The following is a 16,126-nucleotide window of genomic DNA, read 5'->3' as shown; positions in this document are numbered from 1 at the left end:
TCCCTTTGGTACACACTGGGAAGAGTTCCTGTTCTCTCCCTGCTCCCCGCCCCACACCTCCCTCTCTCCCAGGGACCAGAGGGGACTAGAGCGCTGGTGCTCTGCTTCCACGTTCTCCTTGCAGAAGGGAGTGGGTAGGTGGGCTAGAGGGTAGGGCCAGTAACAACCCCGCCTGCTGAGTTATCTTTCCCAGAGCTGTTACTGCCTGGGAGTCCCTGAGCACACCACGGAACTCACTAGAAAGGGGTCAGAGGACCACACAGTGGCCACAGGGACATCCAGCCAGTGATGGAGAAGTAAACGCACTTCTGAGTGGGGCATGCCTTGGGCTGGCCACCTTCCAAACGCCCGGAGCCTCGTCCCTGCTTTTCTGGCTCTCGGAGGCTGTGATCTGCTTCTGCCAGCCTCTGCATTTTTGTATCTTTTTCTCATTGCGTGGCCCCCTTGTCTTTAAAAGGCTAAACTGCTCCGTACTAAATTTGGTCACGCAGCGCTCCAAGATTCCCTGGAATGTCCTCAAGTTTCAAACAGCTCTGACAGCGAGGCTGGCCCGCCCCCAGCATGGGGATTGGCTCCTCTTTTCAGGGCTGGACAGCTGTCACGTCTGATTGGCTGCTGGGTACACCAGCCAGGGTCCACTAGCCCTGGGCTACCGGGAGGCTGTGTGTCCAGTGAACGCTTCAGCACCTGCAGGGCGGCAGGGCCAAGGAGCAGCAGCCGTCCTCGACCAGCTGGGGGTTTGCTCCAGGCCCACTTGGCTCGTCCTAAGCAGCTCACTCCTCTCCTTGCCCTGCCCACCAGGACCCCAGAGTCCCAGGCAAGAGGTGCAGCCCACGTTGCCAAGATGTCGAAGGTAGCCAAGTATCGCCGGCAGGTGAGCGAAGACCCTGACATCGACAGCCTGCTGTCCACGCTGTCCCCCGAGGAGATGGAGGAGCTGGAGAAGGAGCTGGACGTGGTGGACCCTGACGGGAGCATTCCCGTCGGGCTGCGGCAGAGAGACCAGACGGACAAGCAGTCCACGGGCGTGTACAACCGGGAGGCCATGCTCAACTTCTGTGAAAAGGAGACCAAGAAGCTCATTCAGAGGGAGATGTCCGTGGATGTGAGTGAGCACAGCTCTGGAGGGAAGGGGGGGCGGGGGGAGGGCTGGAGACCCTGACTCTGAGACCACCATGCTTTTCCCATCAGCAGAACAGCTCTTGCTGGCAAAGGAGCGAATGCCCCCAGATGGGCAGTGTGAACTGCTTCCCTCCAGGGACTGTTGTATAAGCAGAGTCGGCCGTGTTGGGGGCTTACAGAACCACATGGGGTCACTCATAGAGTGGGAGTGGGGAGGTGTCCTGGAAGCACTCGTTGCCAGGTTGACTCCATCCTTGTCCCTCCATGCCTTCCGATTCCTTGCGTGTCGTGCTGTCCTGTTGTGAAGAGGGGCGAAGGGCAAGGACGATGCATGTGGTCCCCTGCCAGTCTCCCAAGAAGGCAAAGCAAAACCCTCCCCTTGTGAGAGCAAGACTCCCTGCTTGGCCCCTCTGGCCCTGCGGGCATCTCACGGCACATTGGCCATCACAATGGCCAGAGGGGCTTCCCAGAGCCAGGCCAATGGGGGCCGGGGTCTGTGCACCGAGGCCCATGTCTTCACCTGACAGCCTGCTTTACACCAGGGAAGCTGGGGGCTTGTAGCTGCTGTTCTTGTTGGCATTTTTAGAGGAGCTTCCTGAGGGGACAGCCCCACTTCAGTGGGGGTCCTCACCAGCAGGGGGAGGGGAGGCACGGGGGTGCTGGGAGCATCTGCCTGGTCCAGCGGCCGCACGGAGGACTTGTGGCTCTCACCCTGGCTTTCATGTGTACGCTGTCTTCAGATGGTGAGACCAGCCTCCATCTGGGCCTGACTTTGCAGGCTGCCTTTGTCCATGGGAAAGAGTATGTCGTGGCTAACACAAAGGCTTTTCCATGGGCCCTCTTCCTCACTCACCCCCTTCGCGTACTTCATCCATCGCTTGTGAATTCTTGTAAGACAAAGTTCAGTCTCGAATCTTGTCTTCAATTTTACTGTTGTGGAAACTGAGGCAGAGTGCTCTGGTTGGTGTGTGCATCCCCCGGAGCATCCGAGAGCGGGAGCACTGGCCGCTGGAACTCGTGTGGGACCTGGCTGGGTGCCCGGGGGTGGACACAGCCGACTCGGAGAGTAGGGGTGGGAAGGGAGGGGGAGGATAGAAGGGCCGAGGCAGGGAGTGGAGGAGCCAGAACTCTGGCTCTGTCCCCACTGCCCCTGGGCCCGTGTTTAAGGCTTGGCCAAAAGTGGGGCGGGTGAGGGAAGCCAGCAGGCTCAGGAATTTATTGTCCTGTGGGCAAGGTGGTTGCCTCGGAGGCGGCTGTAATAACGATGAATAAATACTAAGACATTTAAGGGAAAAAATGATAGGACTTACCGTGAGGGCTGGTACTTCAGGACAGCCACCAGGAAAATACAGACAGAAAGGCAAAACGCACCTGCTGTCGGGCCCAGATCCTGCACTCGGGGAGTACGGCCCTCACTTCCCCTGGGGTCTAGGGGCCTCTAGTGCTCAGATACCCTCACCCCCTCCCCGAGGCGGAAGGCCAACAAAACACTCTCGCTCACAGAGCAAGACAGCTGGGCCCCAGAGAGCGTGGGGGACCCCTGACTGCTGGAAGCTGCAGCTCGTGAACCTTGTCCTCAGCCTGGGAATGCAGAGGCTTCTCCCGAACCCCATCCCAGCACCCTCACCCCTGCCAGGCACTCACTTGGTTCTGTAGACAGTAAAGGAGTGGGCGGTGTGTGTGCACATGTGCACATCCTGTGTACAAGGTGTGTACAAGGAGTGGGTGGCGTGTGTGTGTGCACATGTGTGTATATCCTGTGTGCAAGGCACTGCTTTCAAGGAGTGGATTGTGTGTGGGTGTGTGTGTGTGCATTCGCGTATACATCCTATGTACAGGGCCAGTCCAAGGGCGTGTGCTGGGAGGGTGGGTGGATTCTGTGACTTTGGGTGATTGGGAATGAGCCCTAGAGAGTGGCATCTTTAGCACCACTAAAAAAACAGTGGGTGTGTGGTAATGCGCTTGGATTTAAGCATCAGAGAGCCCTGCTGTGGTGCTATGTCTCTTGCCATCACTCAAGTTACCTAGCCTGGCATAACTGTGGCCCTACTGCAGGACTGGTGTGTCAACAAAAGGGACCAGGAGGTGAAGCCCTTCGCAGAGAGCCTGGTGGATCATAAGCCATAAACGGCAGCTGTGATCGGACAAGTTCGTTTGGGAACCCGCGAACTGGGGAAGGGAGCCAGAAGCGCCCAGCCCCTCCCCCACTCAGCACCCTGTTCAAGCCCTGCCTGTCAGTTCACTCAATGGCCAGTCAACAAGCCAGGGGTCCCAGCTCACTCTGCAGCCTTGGTGCCGTGGGACTGGCAGTGGCCCGCACCCTGGAGGCCTTCACTGCAGGGTGGGAACTGGAAGGCGGTGGACAGGGTGACTGTGGGTCAGTTCCCCGGACTCCAGGAGGGGCGGCTTCCCGAGAGCCCTCTCCATGCCAAGCACAGTTCAGTTCTTGGGAAATGGGCATGTTTGTCCCCATTACACAGATGCGGAAGTGCGCCTCAGTGAGGTCACACAGCCGGAAAGGGGCCTTGCTGACACTGGGATCTGTGCTTCCTCCCCTCTGCCACACCAGAGTCCAGGCAGGCCAGGAGTGCCAGTCCTTGTCCTGAAGACCATCTGGTCCGGTGAGAGGCACGTGGAAGCGCCAGAGAAGTGTCTTGGAGCTGTGGCCACATACTCCCATGTTGTTACGGCAGCAGTGGCTGAGTAGGGACACGACTGCTAAAACCAGGTGTGGAGGCCACCGGGTGTTAAAACGTGGGTCCGACACCCGTGTCCCAAATCAGAGCTTGGCCCCCGCCTCCTGCTAACGCAGAGCTCGGAAGCGGCAGGGTGACGGGTCCCTGCCGCCCACATGGGGCATGGGTTGAGCTCTTCTCTCTCCACCTCTCAAATAAATAATCTTTTTTAAAAAAACACAACCAAGTATGGATAAGGGAAGCAAATGCCTGCTCAATACTGGATTTTACTAAGGAATTTCTGTTAATTCCTCTCAGGAGTGATAGTGGCATTGTGGGCAGACTTTAGAAAGGTTCTTTAGTTTTTAGACACAAATATTGGAATGTGTATGGGGAGAATTGATTGGATTGGTCAGTTTGCTTTGAAATGAACGGGGCCGTGTGAGCTGAGACCAGGCCTCGTGGAAGCAGGGTGACAGGTCCACTCGGGGCTGATTGTACTGTTGTCTCTGCCGTTTTCTGTATACGACTGTGCATTTGAGGGGTCTTCAGAAAGTGTGTGGAAAATGCGTATCTTGGGAAATACTATGCCTGGATTTCAAAAATTGTCTGCATCAAGTAAATTCATCCTTTAATTCCATTTTCTGTAAACATTTTGAAGTACCATCCTTTTTTGAAAGTCACCATAATAAAAAATGTTCTAATAGGTAGACAGAGGGGCAGGTTGGCCTGGAGTTTAACGCTAATTGGGGGCCCACATTGGTGTCTGCGTGCCTGGGCTCAAATCCCAGCTCTGGCTCCTGACTCCAGTGTCCTGCTAAAGCAGCCCCTGGCGGGGGGGCAGCAGTGACGGCTCCAGCAGCTGGGTCCCTGCCACCCACATGGGAGACCCGGTGGAGTTTCTGGCTCCCAGCTTTGGTCTTGGCCCAATCCTGCCATGGCAGGCATTTGGAGAGTGAACCAATGAATGGGAACTCCATCTCTCTCTCTCTCTCTCTCTCTCTCTCTCTCTCTCTTTCTTTCTTTCTCTGAAAATAAATAAATAAAAATTAAAATGGACATAAACCAGGAGTAGGAGGCAGGCCCAGTTTGAGGCCAGCTCTGGCTTCCCCTGGGGAGGGTGAGGCTGTTGTGCCAGGGGTCTGCCCCGTCGCGGGGACCTGGGCTGCTTCTCCCTCCGTGGGATGGACTCCTCCAGGGGCTGTCGGGGCCGTTTGCTGCCTCATTCACGAATGTTTCATCCTCACCACCTCTTCCAGGTCAACTCCTCTTTCTCCTTCCTGTCTCAGGTACCATTTCCTCCAGGCAGTCCTCCTTGACCTGCAGGTAAGGGGAGGACCCTGAGTGAGCATTCCCACCAATACCTCTCTGTTGCCTCCCTCTCCCCCTCCCAGGAAACCCCTTTTCTGTGTCTGCATTCGTGGCTGTCTCCCTCAGCAGCATGTGTGGTTCTGGAGGGCAAATGTTCCCGCAGGGCCCAGCTCACGGCAGGCCCTCAGCCTCTGTTAAATGAATGTTAGCAGGGTGCTGGGGCTTGGCAGAACCGACGCCAGCTTCTCTCCCTCCTGGAAGGGGCCAGACCTCTCTGCCTAGCATGAAGCCCACCCAGGTCCCCTGGGCACGCTCCCTCAGCCCAGGTGCCAGACACAGCCCCTGGGCAAGTGCGTGGCCGCAGCTCCCTGAAGCTTGTCCCTGGCTCAGGTTGCAGGAACCAGATCCTAACAGGTCAACTCCTGTGTTCTTTCCTTCCCCAGTGGGAAAGAAAGCCTCCAGCTGGCCTCCCCCTTCCTTCTCCCTGGTGTTACAGGGGCTGGGGATTAGCACCTGCACCCAGCCAGGGGCCAGGCAGCTGAGCCAGGGGGTGGAGGAAGCACTTTTAGGTTCTCCCTAGGGACTTGGGAAACAAACCCTGCACCCCTGCAGCTGGAGGCTGCCGGCCTGAGCCTCCTGACCTTCCCCTCCTGTTGCCTGCACAGCCTCGGCAGCCCCCTCCCCCAGGGGTCCTGGTCACCACTGGCTGCACACAGGGCTGGGAACACCAGTGCTGGAGGGTTGAGGCCTGCGGTGGCACCACCCCTCAGAGTGCCCTTTGCAGAGGGCTGGGCCTGATCAGGAGTGCACTGGGCAGCACGGCGCATCGCTTAAGGGGATTAACCCCGAGTAGTACACACCCAAAATAGCCCTGGAGGCCAGGGTGGAGAGGGCAGAAGAGGTGATGGGGGCCTGTTGACCCAGGGGTGGGGGTGGGGGCAAAAGCTGGCACCCAGAGGGGTGAGACAGGCCTAAGTCCCTTCCTGGAGTTTGAAAGCCACCTCCCTCCAGGCTTTGGAAAAGCAGCTGTTTCTTACACCGGGTGGCAGGCCCACCAGACGTCCGTTTTACACAGCAGCACTGGGAGTTCTGTTCTGTGCCTTTACAGTGTTGAAGAATTCTGGGAGAGGAGGCGTCAGTGCCTTCTCCCCCCCGCCCTACCCCACCCCCTCACCTCGAGCGTGGCCCTGGCCACTTGCTCTCTCCTCACAGCAACAGAACTCGGCTACGCAGGGAATGCAAGAGGGCGCAGGACACAGGGACAGGACCAAGGACCACTTGTAAAAAGAAGGTGGCCCACAGTGAGAGGGGGATGGGAGGGTCAGGAGGTACGCGTGAGTCCCACTCTCTGAGGAGCAGTTGCTGCTTTCTGGGGTTTCGCGGTCCCTGGACTGGAGCAGGCAGGAGAGGACAGAGCTCTTGTCTAGCTTGGCTGCCTTCCTTCAGTGCCATCTGGGCTCCAAGAGACCCTGGGGGACAAGACCCTGTCAGACAACAGCAGCACATCCACAGCTGCTCCAGGGCGAGCTACATGCACGCACACGTGCGCAACACACTATCTACATGCATGCACGCACGCACACACACACCCTACAGGAGCAGCAGCAGCACCAAGCCTGGGGGCAGGGGCAGAGAGGTTGATATTTGTGTCCTGACCCTTGGTACTCGGGCCCTTCTTGTTTCTTAGACCCTGTGGCCATCGCCAGCAGGAAGAGTGGTCTGCAGTGAGAGTAGCAGCTCCCCCAGGGCACGCGTGAGGTAGAAAGCCCAGGGATGTTTGGAATCAGATAGGTCAGGGTTTGAATTCTGCTTCTGCCCTTTACTGCTCCGGGGAACCTGAGTGGTTACTTAAGGAAGGAGGAGCATTAGCTTTATTGAGTGCTTCCTGGAGCCAAAGGCATCCTCAGTGCAATCTCATTACTGTAGCTTCCTGGGACTCGGTGACTCTACCTGTCCAGTGGGGTTGATAACATCGGCCTGGCAGGGTTCCGGTGAGACTGAGACAGGACAGGTGTTAGGGCACCGGCACACCAGGAGGAGAACCCTGCACTCTGGAGTCTTCACGGGGGTGCGCCCACGGTCAGTGGGTGTGACGGGATGAGAGGAAGGGAGAAACAAAAGCAAGGAGCTGATTCTGAGGAAGAAGGCAAGGCCTATTTAATCACTTACTGCCTGGCCCAGCCGCCTGGCTTCTTTGAGCCTCTGCCTAATTTATTGAGCCCCAGGATTAAGGGCCCTTCCTGAGTTGGTTGTTGGCTTGGAAAAATGGTAGCATAGGGCGCTCAGGGGAGCTTCTGGGACAGGCGTGTTCTTGTCCACAGCCCTCCTGTTAAGCTCCGAGGGGCCAAGGCTGCTTGGGGAGAATCTGGCTCTGGCCATCTCAGCGTCCATCTACACACTGTTCAGTACAAGGCTCAGTGGTAGGAGAGCTGCACGAATGATCTACCCGAAGCACCGAGCAGAGTGCTGGCCTGGAGGCCTGGCGTGTTGATGTGCTGATGGGGACAGTGAAGGGCCTTGCACGCCTGCTTCCTTTCCCTCCTGCCAACCCCACACAGCCCCGTTCTCTTCATCCCTTTAAACAGAAGATCCATGAATAGGTTTCGTGTTTACAAGGAGGGAGGAGAGCTCCGTGCAATCACTAATTCCCAAGTGTGTTATGAGTTCCTACTCACCTTATGAATGCTGGGATAGCATAATGGATAAGACAGGCAGGGTCCTTGCCCTCGTGGAGATTGTATGCTAGTGGGTGTGACGTACATGTTAATGAACATACCTGTAACACAGGGCACATACGTGTTAGAAAGGAGAACCGACTGTTTAAAAGGAGTCTGAGACTCACTGTTTTGATGAGCAGGGCCTGGAATGGTCCAGGGCGCCAGCCAGGCAGGGCTGGAGGAAGGGCTTTCCAGATGGGAGAGTGGCAGACACAGAGGTGCTGTGGAGGACGCGGCGGAGGGAGGCAGAGGCAGAGGCCAGACACAGGGAGCAGAGGGAGCTGGGAGGGCTGGCACAGAACAGCTGAGCCAGGCTCAGCTCCTGCAGGGCCCTTCAGGAGTGCGGGGAGAAGTCGGTGAAGAGTCTGAGCAGGGGAGAGATGTGAGCTGATCTGGCTGATGGTTTTTAAAGGCTTATTCTGCCAGCTTGCAGACCAATGGACTATGGGCGACCAAGAGTGAGGAGAACGGAGACCAGAGTGTTGCAGTAAACCACGTAAAAGCTCAAGGGTGAGGGCCTGGCATGGTGGTGTAGTGGGTAAAGCCACCACCTTCAATGCCGGCATCTCATATGGGTGCTGGTTCAAGTCCCAGCCACTCCACTTCTGATCCAGCTCCCTGCTATTGCACCTGGGAAAGCAACAGAGGATGGCCTAAGTGCCTGGGCTCCTGCACCCATGTGGGAGACCTGGATGAAGCTTCTGGCTCCTGGCTTCAGCCTGGCCCAGCCCAAGCTGTTGTGGCCATTTGGGGAGTGAAGCAGCAGGTAGAAGATCTCTCTGTCTCTCTCTGCCTCTCCCTTTCTCTGTGTAATTCTGCCTTTCAAAGAAATAAATAATTCTTTAAAAAAATGCCCAAGGGTGCAGGAAATCCTCTAAAGAAAGCACAGACAGGGCTGGCTGATGTCTTAGAGGAGACAGCGTGGCCAGGTAGACCTGCCCTGCCTGGGCCTGTGGCTGAATTTGATGTTATTTACTGATATGGGAAACTGCAGAGAAGCGGTTGTAGAAGTTCACGATCAGAGCAAGTTTGTGTGCTTACTCTGTCCTCAAGAGGAAATGTTGGGTTGGCAGGGGGTTTTATAAGTCTGGGCAGAGCTGGGGCTGGAGATGAAATGGGAGTGGGGTCAGCCATGCATGCACCATATTTCGAGTCTTGAGCCTGGGGGAGACCATTTAGGGAGAGAACGGGTGGAGAGGAGCAGAAGGCCAGGGGCTGAGCCCTTCATTGCAGCACTTGGAGGCACTGCGAGAGGAGGAGGAGCCAGTGCAGGGACTGGGGGCGGGGAGAAACTGGGTCCTTTCACAAGGTCAAGGGGAAAAGGGCTTCAAGGAAGAGCGAGTTTTCCACTGCATCCATTCTTGCTGGGGCAGGCAGTCAGCCGCAGAACCCAGTAAGATGGAAGCAAGCGGCCATGACAAGAGGGATCTCACCGTAACCAAGACTGACTCAACAGGGGATAGTGGGTAAGGTCAGGAGAGAGTGTAGACAAATCTGTTTTTCTAGAGTTTTGTTGCATTGGCAAGTAAAAAAAAGTAGGGTGGTATTGAGAGGTCAGTGTGGAATCAGGAGGATTCTGTTGTATGTGTGTGTGTGTGTGTGTGTGTGTGTGTTTTTAAGATTTATTTATTTATTTAAAGGCAGTTACAGACATATGGGAGGAGAGAGAGAGACAGAGACAGAGAGAAAGAGAGAGATCTTCCATTTGGTTCACTCCCCAAGTGGCTGCAATGGTCAGACCAAAGCCAGGAGCCAGGAGCCTCGTCTGGGTCTCCCACTTCTGCTGCTTTCCCAGGCGCATTAGCAGGGAGCTGGATCAGAAGCGGAGCAGCCGGGACACACACCGGCACCTGCATAGGATGACGCCATTGCAGTCAGCGCTGTACCTGCTGCGCCACAGTGCCCATGCCGAGGATTCTATTAAGACAGGGACTATAACTGCATGTTCACGTGCAGATGGGACAGTTCAGCAGACCGGGAAACCCGGGGGACATCGAACCCGGGGGACATCGGGAAAGGAGTGGAGAAAGGATGCAATGCCCTGGGGTCAGGAAGCAGCTGCAGCAGGAGAGGCCGTCAGGCTCATCAGTGTGGTGAGGGCAGGACGCGGCCGGATGGAAGGGGAGGAACTTGGGAGGCTGCGGCAGTAAGCCTCAGGTCATAGCAAAGGTGCGCGGTGTCTCCAGGTGAGAGGAGAGAAAACACTCGGGGTATGAAATTTGGCGTGTGAACGGTCAGCAGACAGCAGCCAGCTCTTCTGTCCCCAAGGCCACCCACGCCGAAGGAGAGGCAGGGAGTACACAGGCCCATCCCCAGAACCCAGCCAAGCCAGGGGCACCAGGTGCTGATTCCCACCTTGACTTCACAAGCCGTGTGGCCTCACACAGAGACTAAACAGCATCTAACGCTTAGAAACCTTACTCTCTTTTATACTTTTCAGTGGCTGTCTGAATTGCATTTGTATTTGGAAAAATTTGCTTTGTAAATAGATTTTAAAGTATATGTTTTCTTTTAAAAACAAATATTTATTTATTTGAAAGAGTGACAGAAAGAGAAAAAGAGAGAGAGAGAGCACATGCTTCCATCTGCTGGTTCACTCCCCAAATGGCCACAATGGCCAAAGCCAAAGCCAGAAGCCCAGGACTCCATCCTGGTCTCGCATGAGGGTGTCAGCGGCCCTGAACTGTTTTTTGCTGCTTTCCTAGGCTCATTCACTGGGAGCTGGATCAGAAACAGAGCAGCTGACTCAAAGCAGTGCTCTGATAGAAGATGCCGGTGTCACAAGTGGAAGCTAACCCACTGTGCCACAACCCCGAGCCCTCTAATACATGTTTTAATGAAATATAAAACACATTCAGATATGTGCATAAGATACAAGTGGCAAGGTTTCATGAGTTATCCCAAAGGGAACTGGAAGTAGAACATTTGTCAGTCCTACAATACTTACCCCCTACCACGCTTCCTCCTCAAAGCTAACCCCCATGCTGATTCCAATGTATGGGTTAATCCTGCCTGGTCTTCAATTTTGTAGACTCAAATAGTATGTGTTCTTCTGTGTCTGGCTTGTGAGACTCAATCATGTTGTTTGGCATTTTTAAACTCTCACCACTATGGTATCCGTTATATGAATAGACCACCATTTATTTATCCAACTCGCTGTTAGTGGGTGTTTGGGTTGTTTCCAGTCTGGAGCTGTTTCAAACAATGCTGCTAGGGACATTTTTGCCCATTTTTTGAACTTATGACTTCATTCTGTTGAGTATGTGCCTTGGAGTGGAACTGTTGAGTCATAGAGAATACACAGCGAGATTTAGTTCATTTTTTCATCTGTATATAGGGATGATTCCTTCTGATTTGAAGAATCCCTCTGAGGATCAGATAGGAAAGTTTGAAGAAAGCCTGGTGCAAACAGGCATCATCCTTATTTTGAACCAAGCCCCCTTTGGAGAGCACCTAGAAGGCCATCGATCCTTTGACAGCCCCTGCCTGCTGTCCCCTGCCTTGCTCTAAGGTTTAGACGCTTCACTAAAGCCCAGGACAGAGTCCTGTAACCCACAACTCCTTGCAGCTCGCAAAGATGAGGGCCTCAGGATGCAGCCCGCCCGGCTTGTCCTTAGCCCCACTTCCTCCTCATGGCGACCCGCTGTTCCCCCTCTCAGTGCAGATCCTGCCAGCTTTGACTTGGTGTCTTGTTTGATCACTCTCAACACCATCCCCACTCTCATGCTCGAAGCCCCTCAATCCTTCCTCACCTGCAGCCTGTGTGAGACAAGCTATTTGGCATTTTTATTCTACGCCTAAGCTGGGGGAAAACAACACAGCTGTGTAACATGTGGGTCCCTCTGTGGATGAAAACCTTGAGCCCCAGTCAGTCAGGGCCGCCTACCTTTCGCTGCCTGGGACCTTATTCCAAAGTTCACCTTTCTCTGCAAACCCTCTTGTCCCCCATCTCTCTTTTCACCCTCCACCAATGCCTTGGCCTCAGATTTCACTGAGAAACTCGAAGCCATCAGGTGAGAATGCCCTCAAATTCCTCTTCTGTCCCCAGAGAATTTCTCTCCATGCACGTACACACCTTCCTTCCGTTCTCTCCCCCAACAAGCGATCCCTGGCTCCCTCCACCTGTTCCAGGCTTGCACACTCCTGTGTCCCGCCCTCCTCTGTCTGCCCCCGGAAGCGCTCCGCCTTCCTGTCCCAGCATCCTTCCCTACTGGCCCCTTCCCTCCAATTCTCACCTTCTCTCCTTTCCTCTGGAGCCAAGCTGCAGGAAACAGGATCCACACTCACTGTCGCCTCGGGCAGCACTGACCTCTGCCTGGGTGAGGGATCCAAAGACCTCCCTGTGGCCTTCTCCAGGGCCACATTTTAGTCTTCATCCTTCTTCTTTTTTAGTGGCATTTTAACCCCTTCCTCACTCTCACAGCACTCACATCTCCCTTGGGGCCAAGACACCACATTCGCCTGGTTTTCCTTTTCTCTCTCCCATTGTTCCTCCTGGTCTCCTCTGAGAGCAACTCTTCCCTCTAATGCCCAAATTTGATTGTCCCTGGGGCTGCCCTCCCTGTGCAGTCTCCTTGGCTACCTTCATCCAACCCCACTACCACCCGTAGGCTCTATCTTTATCTCTGGCCTAGATCTCTATTTTGAGTTCTAGATCATTCAGTTGCCTCTTGGACACCTCAACTGTCTCAAATTCAACTAGTCTAAAAATAAATTAATCATTATCACCCCGCTCCACCCCAAAGCTGCTTGTCCTCCTGCGGGCCACACGTTAAGTGGAAGAACTGTCCACCCCGACGCCACCCTGCTCTAACCCCTCTCCCAGCGTTTTAAGACTTTCCTGTTTGTTCTGCTCCTGTGATCTCTCTTGGCCCTTCCCTCCTCTCCACTCCACTTCTATCGTTTCTACCCATATCATTTATCAACCAGAAGAATATCATGACCTCCCCAGGGATCTCTGCTTCTCTCCTCACCATGGCAATCCACCCCGCACACAGCTGCCAGAGTCTTATTATAAAGTGAAATCATGATCTTGACACTCCTGCGTAAACCCTTCCGTTGCTCAACACAGCTTCCATGATCAAATCTACACTCCTTAGCATGGCTTAGAAGGCCCTTGCGATGCAACACCTCCAGCTACTGGCACTCTGCTCATTTGTACCCTTTGCTACAGTCATATTGACCCTTGGTTCAACAAAGTGGCAAGCTGTGCTGTGCTTCCTCTGTGCCTTTGAACATTCCACTGCCTCTCACTGGATTGCCAGGCCCAGCTAATCCTTCTTCCTCCTTTTTTTTTTTTTTTAAGATTTATTTTATTTATTTGAAATGTAGAGCTACAAAAACAGGGGAGAGACAGAGAGAGAAATCTTCCATCTACTGGTTCTCTCCTCAGATAGCCACAACAACCAGGGCTGGGACAGGCCAGAGCCAGGAGCCAGGAGCTTCTTCCGGGTCTCCCATGTGGATGGCAAATGCCCAAGCACCTGGGCCATCTTCCACTGCTTTCCCAGGAAGCAAAGCAGCCGAGACTCAAACTGATGCCCATATGGGATGCTGGCATTGCAGGCAGTGGTTTAACCTGCTAAGCCATAGTGCTGGCCCCATCCTTCCTCCTCTTGCGAGGCTCAGTTCAGCTGTACCTGGCCTAGAAAACTGCTCACCTCTCCAGGTCGTGTGCATCACTTCTGTTCACAAATCACTATCTGCAGCTTCTGGCATGTCATGCACTGTGTGCACGTAACACGTGGTTGCTGGCATTGGCTGTTTCTATGATGTCCCAAACTTAAAAAAAAAAAAAGATTTATTTTATTTATTTGAAATGCAGAGTAACAGAGCAATAGGGAGAGACAGAGAGATCTTCTATCTGCTGGTTCACTCCTGAAATGGCCTCCACAGCCAGGGCTTGGCCAGGCTGAAACCAGGAGCCAGGAGCTTCTTCCGGGTCTCCCACATGGGTGCAGGGGCCCAAGCACTTGGGCCATCCTCTGCTGCTTTCCCAGGCACGTTAGTAGGGAGCTAGATCGGAAGTGGAGCAGCCGGCTCTTAGATGGGACGCAGGAGCTGCAGGCAGCAGCTTTACCCGCTATGCCACAACACCGGCCCCTCTCAAACCTCTTAGGGCACAGCCTGGCTCTTTTTCAGCTCTAGGTCCCCAGGGCCTGGCTCAGCGAATGCCAGTTGAATAAGCAAAGGATGAGCAGTTTGGAATTACCATTCTTATCACTCTTGATTGGATCTACAGTCGTGGTGGGTTCATCGATACTCTTCTGAATCTGATTTTGTGTCCAAATCTTCAGATCAAGGGTGGCTTGGCAGTGATCTTTCCCCTCCTGGTTTCTGTAAACAACCAGCTAAATCAGTCCACAACTTACACTCTGAGATCTGAATTGTTTAAAGGTCACTGGCCTGTCTCCCCTTCAGTTTGACCTTGTTCCTTTTTTCTCTCTTTCTTTCTTTCTCTTTCTTTCTTTCTTTCTTTCTTTCTTTCTTTCTTTCTTTCTTTCTTTCTTTCTTTCTTTCTTTCTTTCTCTCTCTCTCTCTCTCTCTCTCTTTCTTGCTCTCTCTTTCTTTCTTCTTTCTTTCTCTCTCTCTCTCTCTCTCTCTCTTTCTTTCTTTTTCTTACTCCTCTCTTTGCCTGCTCTGTAGGGGTCTGAGATTCAAGCTAACATTTTCAGCCTGACACTGGGGCCACAGGTACACCCCACAGAGGATAATAATAATTAAGAAATTGCTGTCAATGGAGCCAACCGAGGCCTTCAGCGCCTCACGTCTAGACCCTCCCCTAAAATGTCTGGAGGAGCTCAGTGGCCTTGCCTCTAGAGCCACAGAAAGAGATGCAGCCGGAGCAGAGAACCTGCTCTCAGCGGCTCTCCCTTGCGCCCACCTGTGGAGTGGAGGGAGAGTTCCTGGGGTACTCATAGAACCCATGCCTGTCGGAGGCCCACTGCCCGGACGTGGCCACGATGACCTAGAAGGCTCTGGGCATAGAAGCGTTCTTCAAAACATCTGTGGGAAAGTGTAAATACAAGATAAATCTATTTCAGTGCAAACATTTTTGAAATCCGTGCATCCAAGAGGTCTTCCATAAATCCATGACAAATGGATGTCATGAAAAAAAAAAAACTATGTATGGGTTTCAAAAATGGTTTGCATCAAAATAAACCTATCTTTCAATTCCATTTTCCCACAGAGATTTTGAAGTACCCTCACACCAGTTCTGCAGGCAGGCACACGCAGACTCACCCTCCTGAGGCTGGAGCGAAGGAGGAGCAGAGGCGGGGACCTGGTCCTTGCAGGCAAGCGAGCAGCATTTCTCAGCCAGGCCTCTGCGAGAGAACAAGTTCTACAGAAAACAAACCAAGCGACAGTTTCCTCTCTGTCCTAGTCTGTTTTTTGCTGCCCTAATGGAATTCTACAGGATGCATAATTTATAATGAACAGAAATTTTTAAAAATGTTTTATTTATTTATTTGAGAAGTAGTTACAGAAAGAGAGAGGGAGAGACAGAAAGGTCTTTTTTTAATTAATTTATTTGAGAGGTAGAGTTACAGGTAGTGAGAGGGAAAGACAGAGAGAAAAGTCTTCCATCCGTTGGTTCACTCCCCAAATGGCCACAACAGCTGGAGCTGAGCCGATCTGAAGCCAAGAGCTTCTTCTAGGTCTCCCATGTGGGTGCAGGGGCCCCAGTACTTGGGCCATCTTCCATTGCTGTCCCTGGCTATTAGCAGAAAGTTGGATTGAAAGAGGAGCAGCCGGGACTAGAACCGGCACCCATATGGGATGCCGGCACTGCAGGTGGCAGCTTTACCCACCAGCCCCCTGTGTCCTTGATTTAAAGGCAGGAGGAGGGGGTACTCCAAGCACAGAAAAGCTATTTCTAGATTTACTTTCTTCAAAAAATAATTCATAATTACAGTAAGAAGGCTCATAGACAAACTATAAAATACAGGGAAAAGAGGATAAATAATCTTATTAGCTGAAGATGCTGGCCATTGCCACATATCTGAGTGCTTACATCTATATGTAGTTTTCTCTAAATCACTGAGATCATTTTATGTGCATGTATGTTCACATGCATTTTGTTTCCTGCCTTTTTTTTTTTTTTTTTTTGCTTATCTTACTACATTTCCCTATGTCATTAAAATTTCTCCCTAAACACCGTTTTCTGTGGACATCACCCTTGTCCAGCGTATGGCTGTGTTGAGAACCATTTGCCTGTGTTTGGACTCTTACCTGGCTCATGATGAATACACTTTCCATGGCCCCAGACAGACCCCCAGAACCTCAGCACAGGCTCTTCCC

General features: G+C 53.2%; 1 protein-coding gene across 1 annotated transcript in view; it reads left to right on the top strand.

Moving 5' to 3' along the window:
* The first annotated feature begins 487 nt into the window (after nt 1-487).
* LMOD1 (leiomodin 1) overlaps nt 488-16,126 on the top strand; it is a 39,992-nt gene continuing 24,353 nt past the window's right edge. Inside the window, exon 1 of the mRNA XM_017347865.4 lies at nt 488-1,105. Within this exon, the coding sequence (XP_017203354.4) occupies nt 845-1,105 (261 nt within the window). The 5' untranslated portion in view covers nt 488-844. The remainder of the gene's footprint in view (nt 1,106-16,126) is intronic.

The sequence above is a fragment of the Oryctolagus cuniculus genome, chromosome 13 (assembly GCF_051225735.1).
Source record: "Oryctolagus cuniculus isolate XC-2025 breed Fujian yellow rabbit chromosome 13, ASM5122573v1, whole genome shotgun sequence".
In the NCBI taxonomy this organism is placed as follows: domain Eukaryota; kingdom Metazoa; phylum Chordata; class Mammalia; order Lagomorpha; family Leporidae; genus Oryctolagus; species Oryctolagus cuniculus.
Note: the sequence above shows the minus strand (reverse complement) of the source record. Positions and strands in the feature narration are given on the sequence as shown.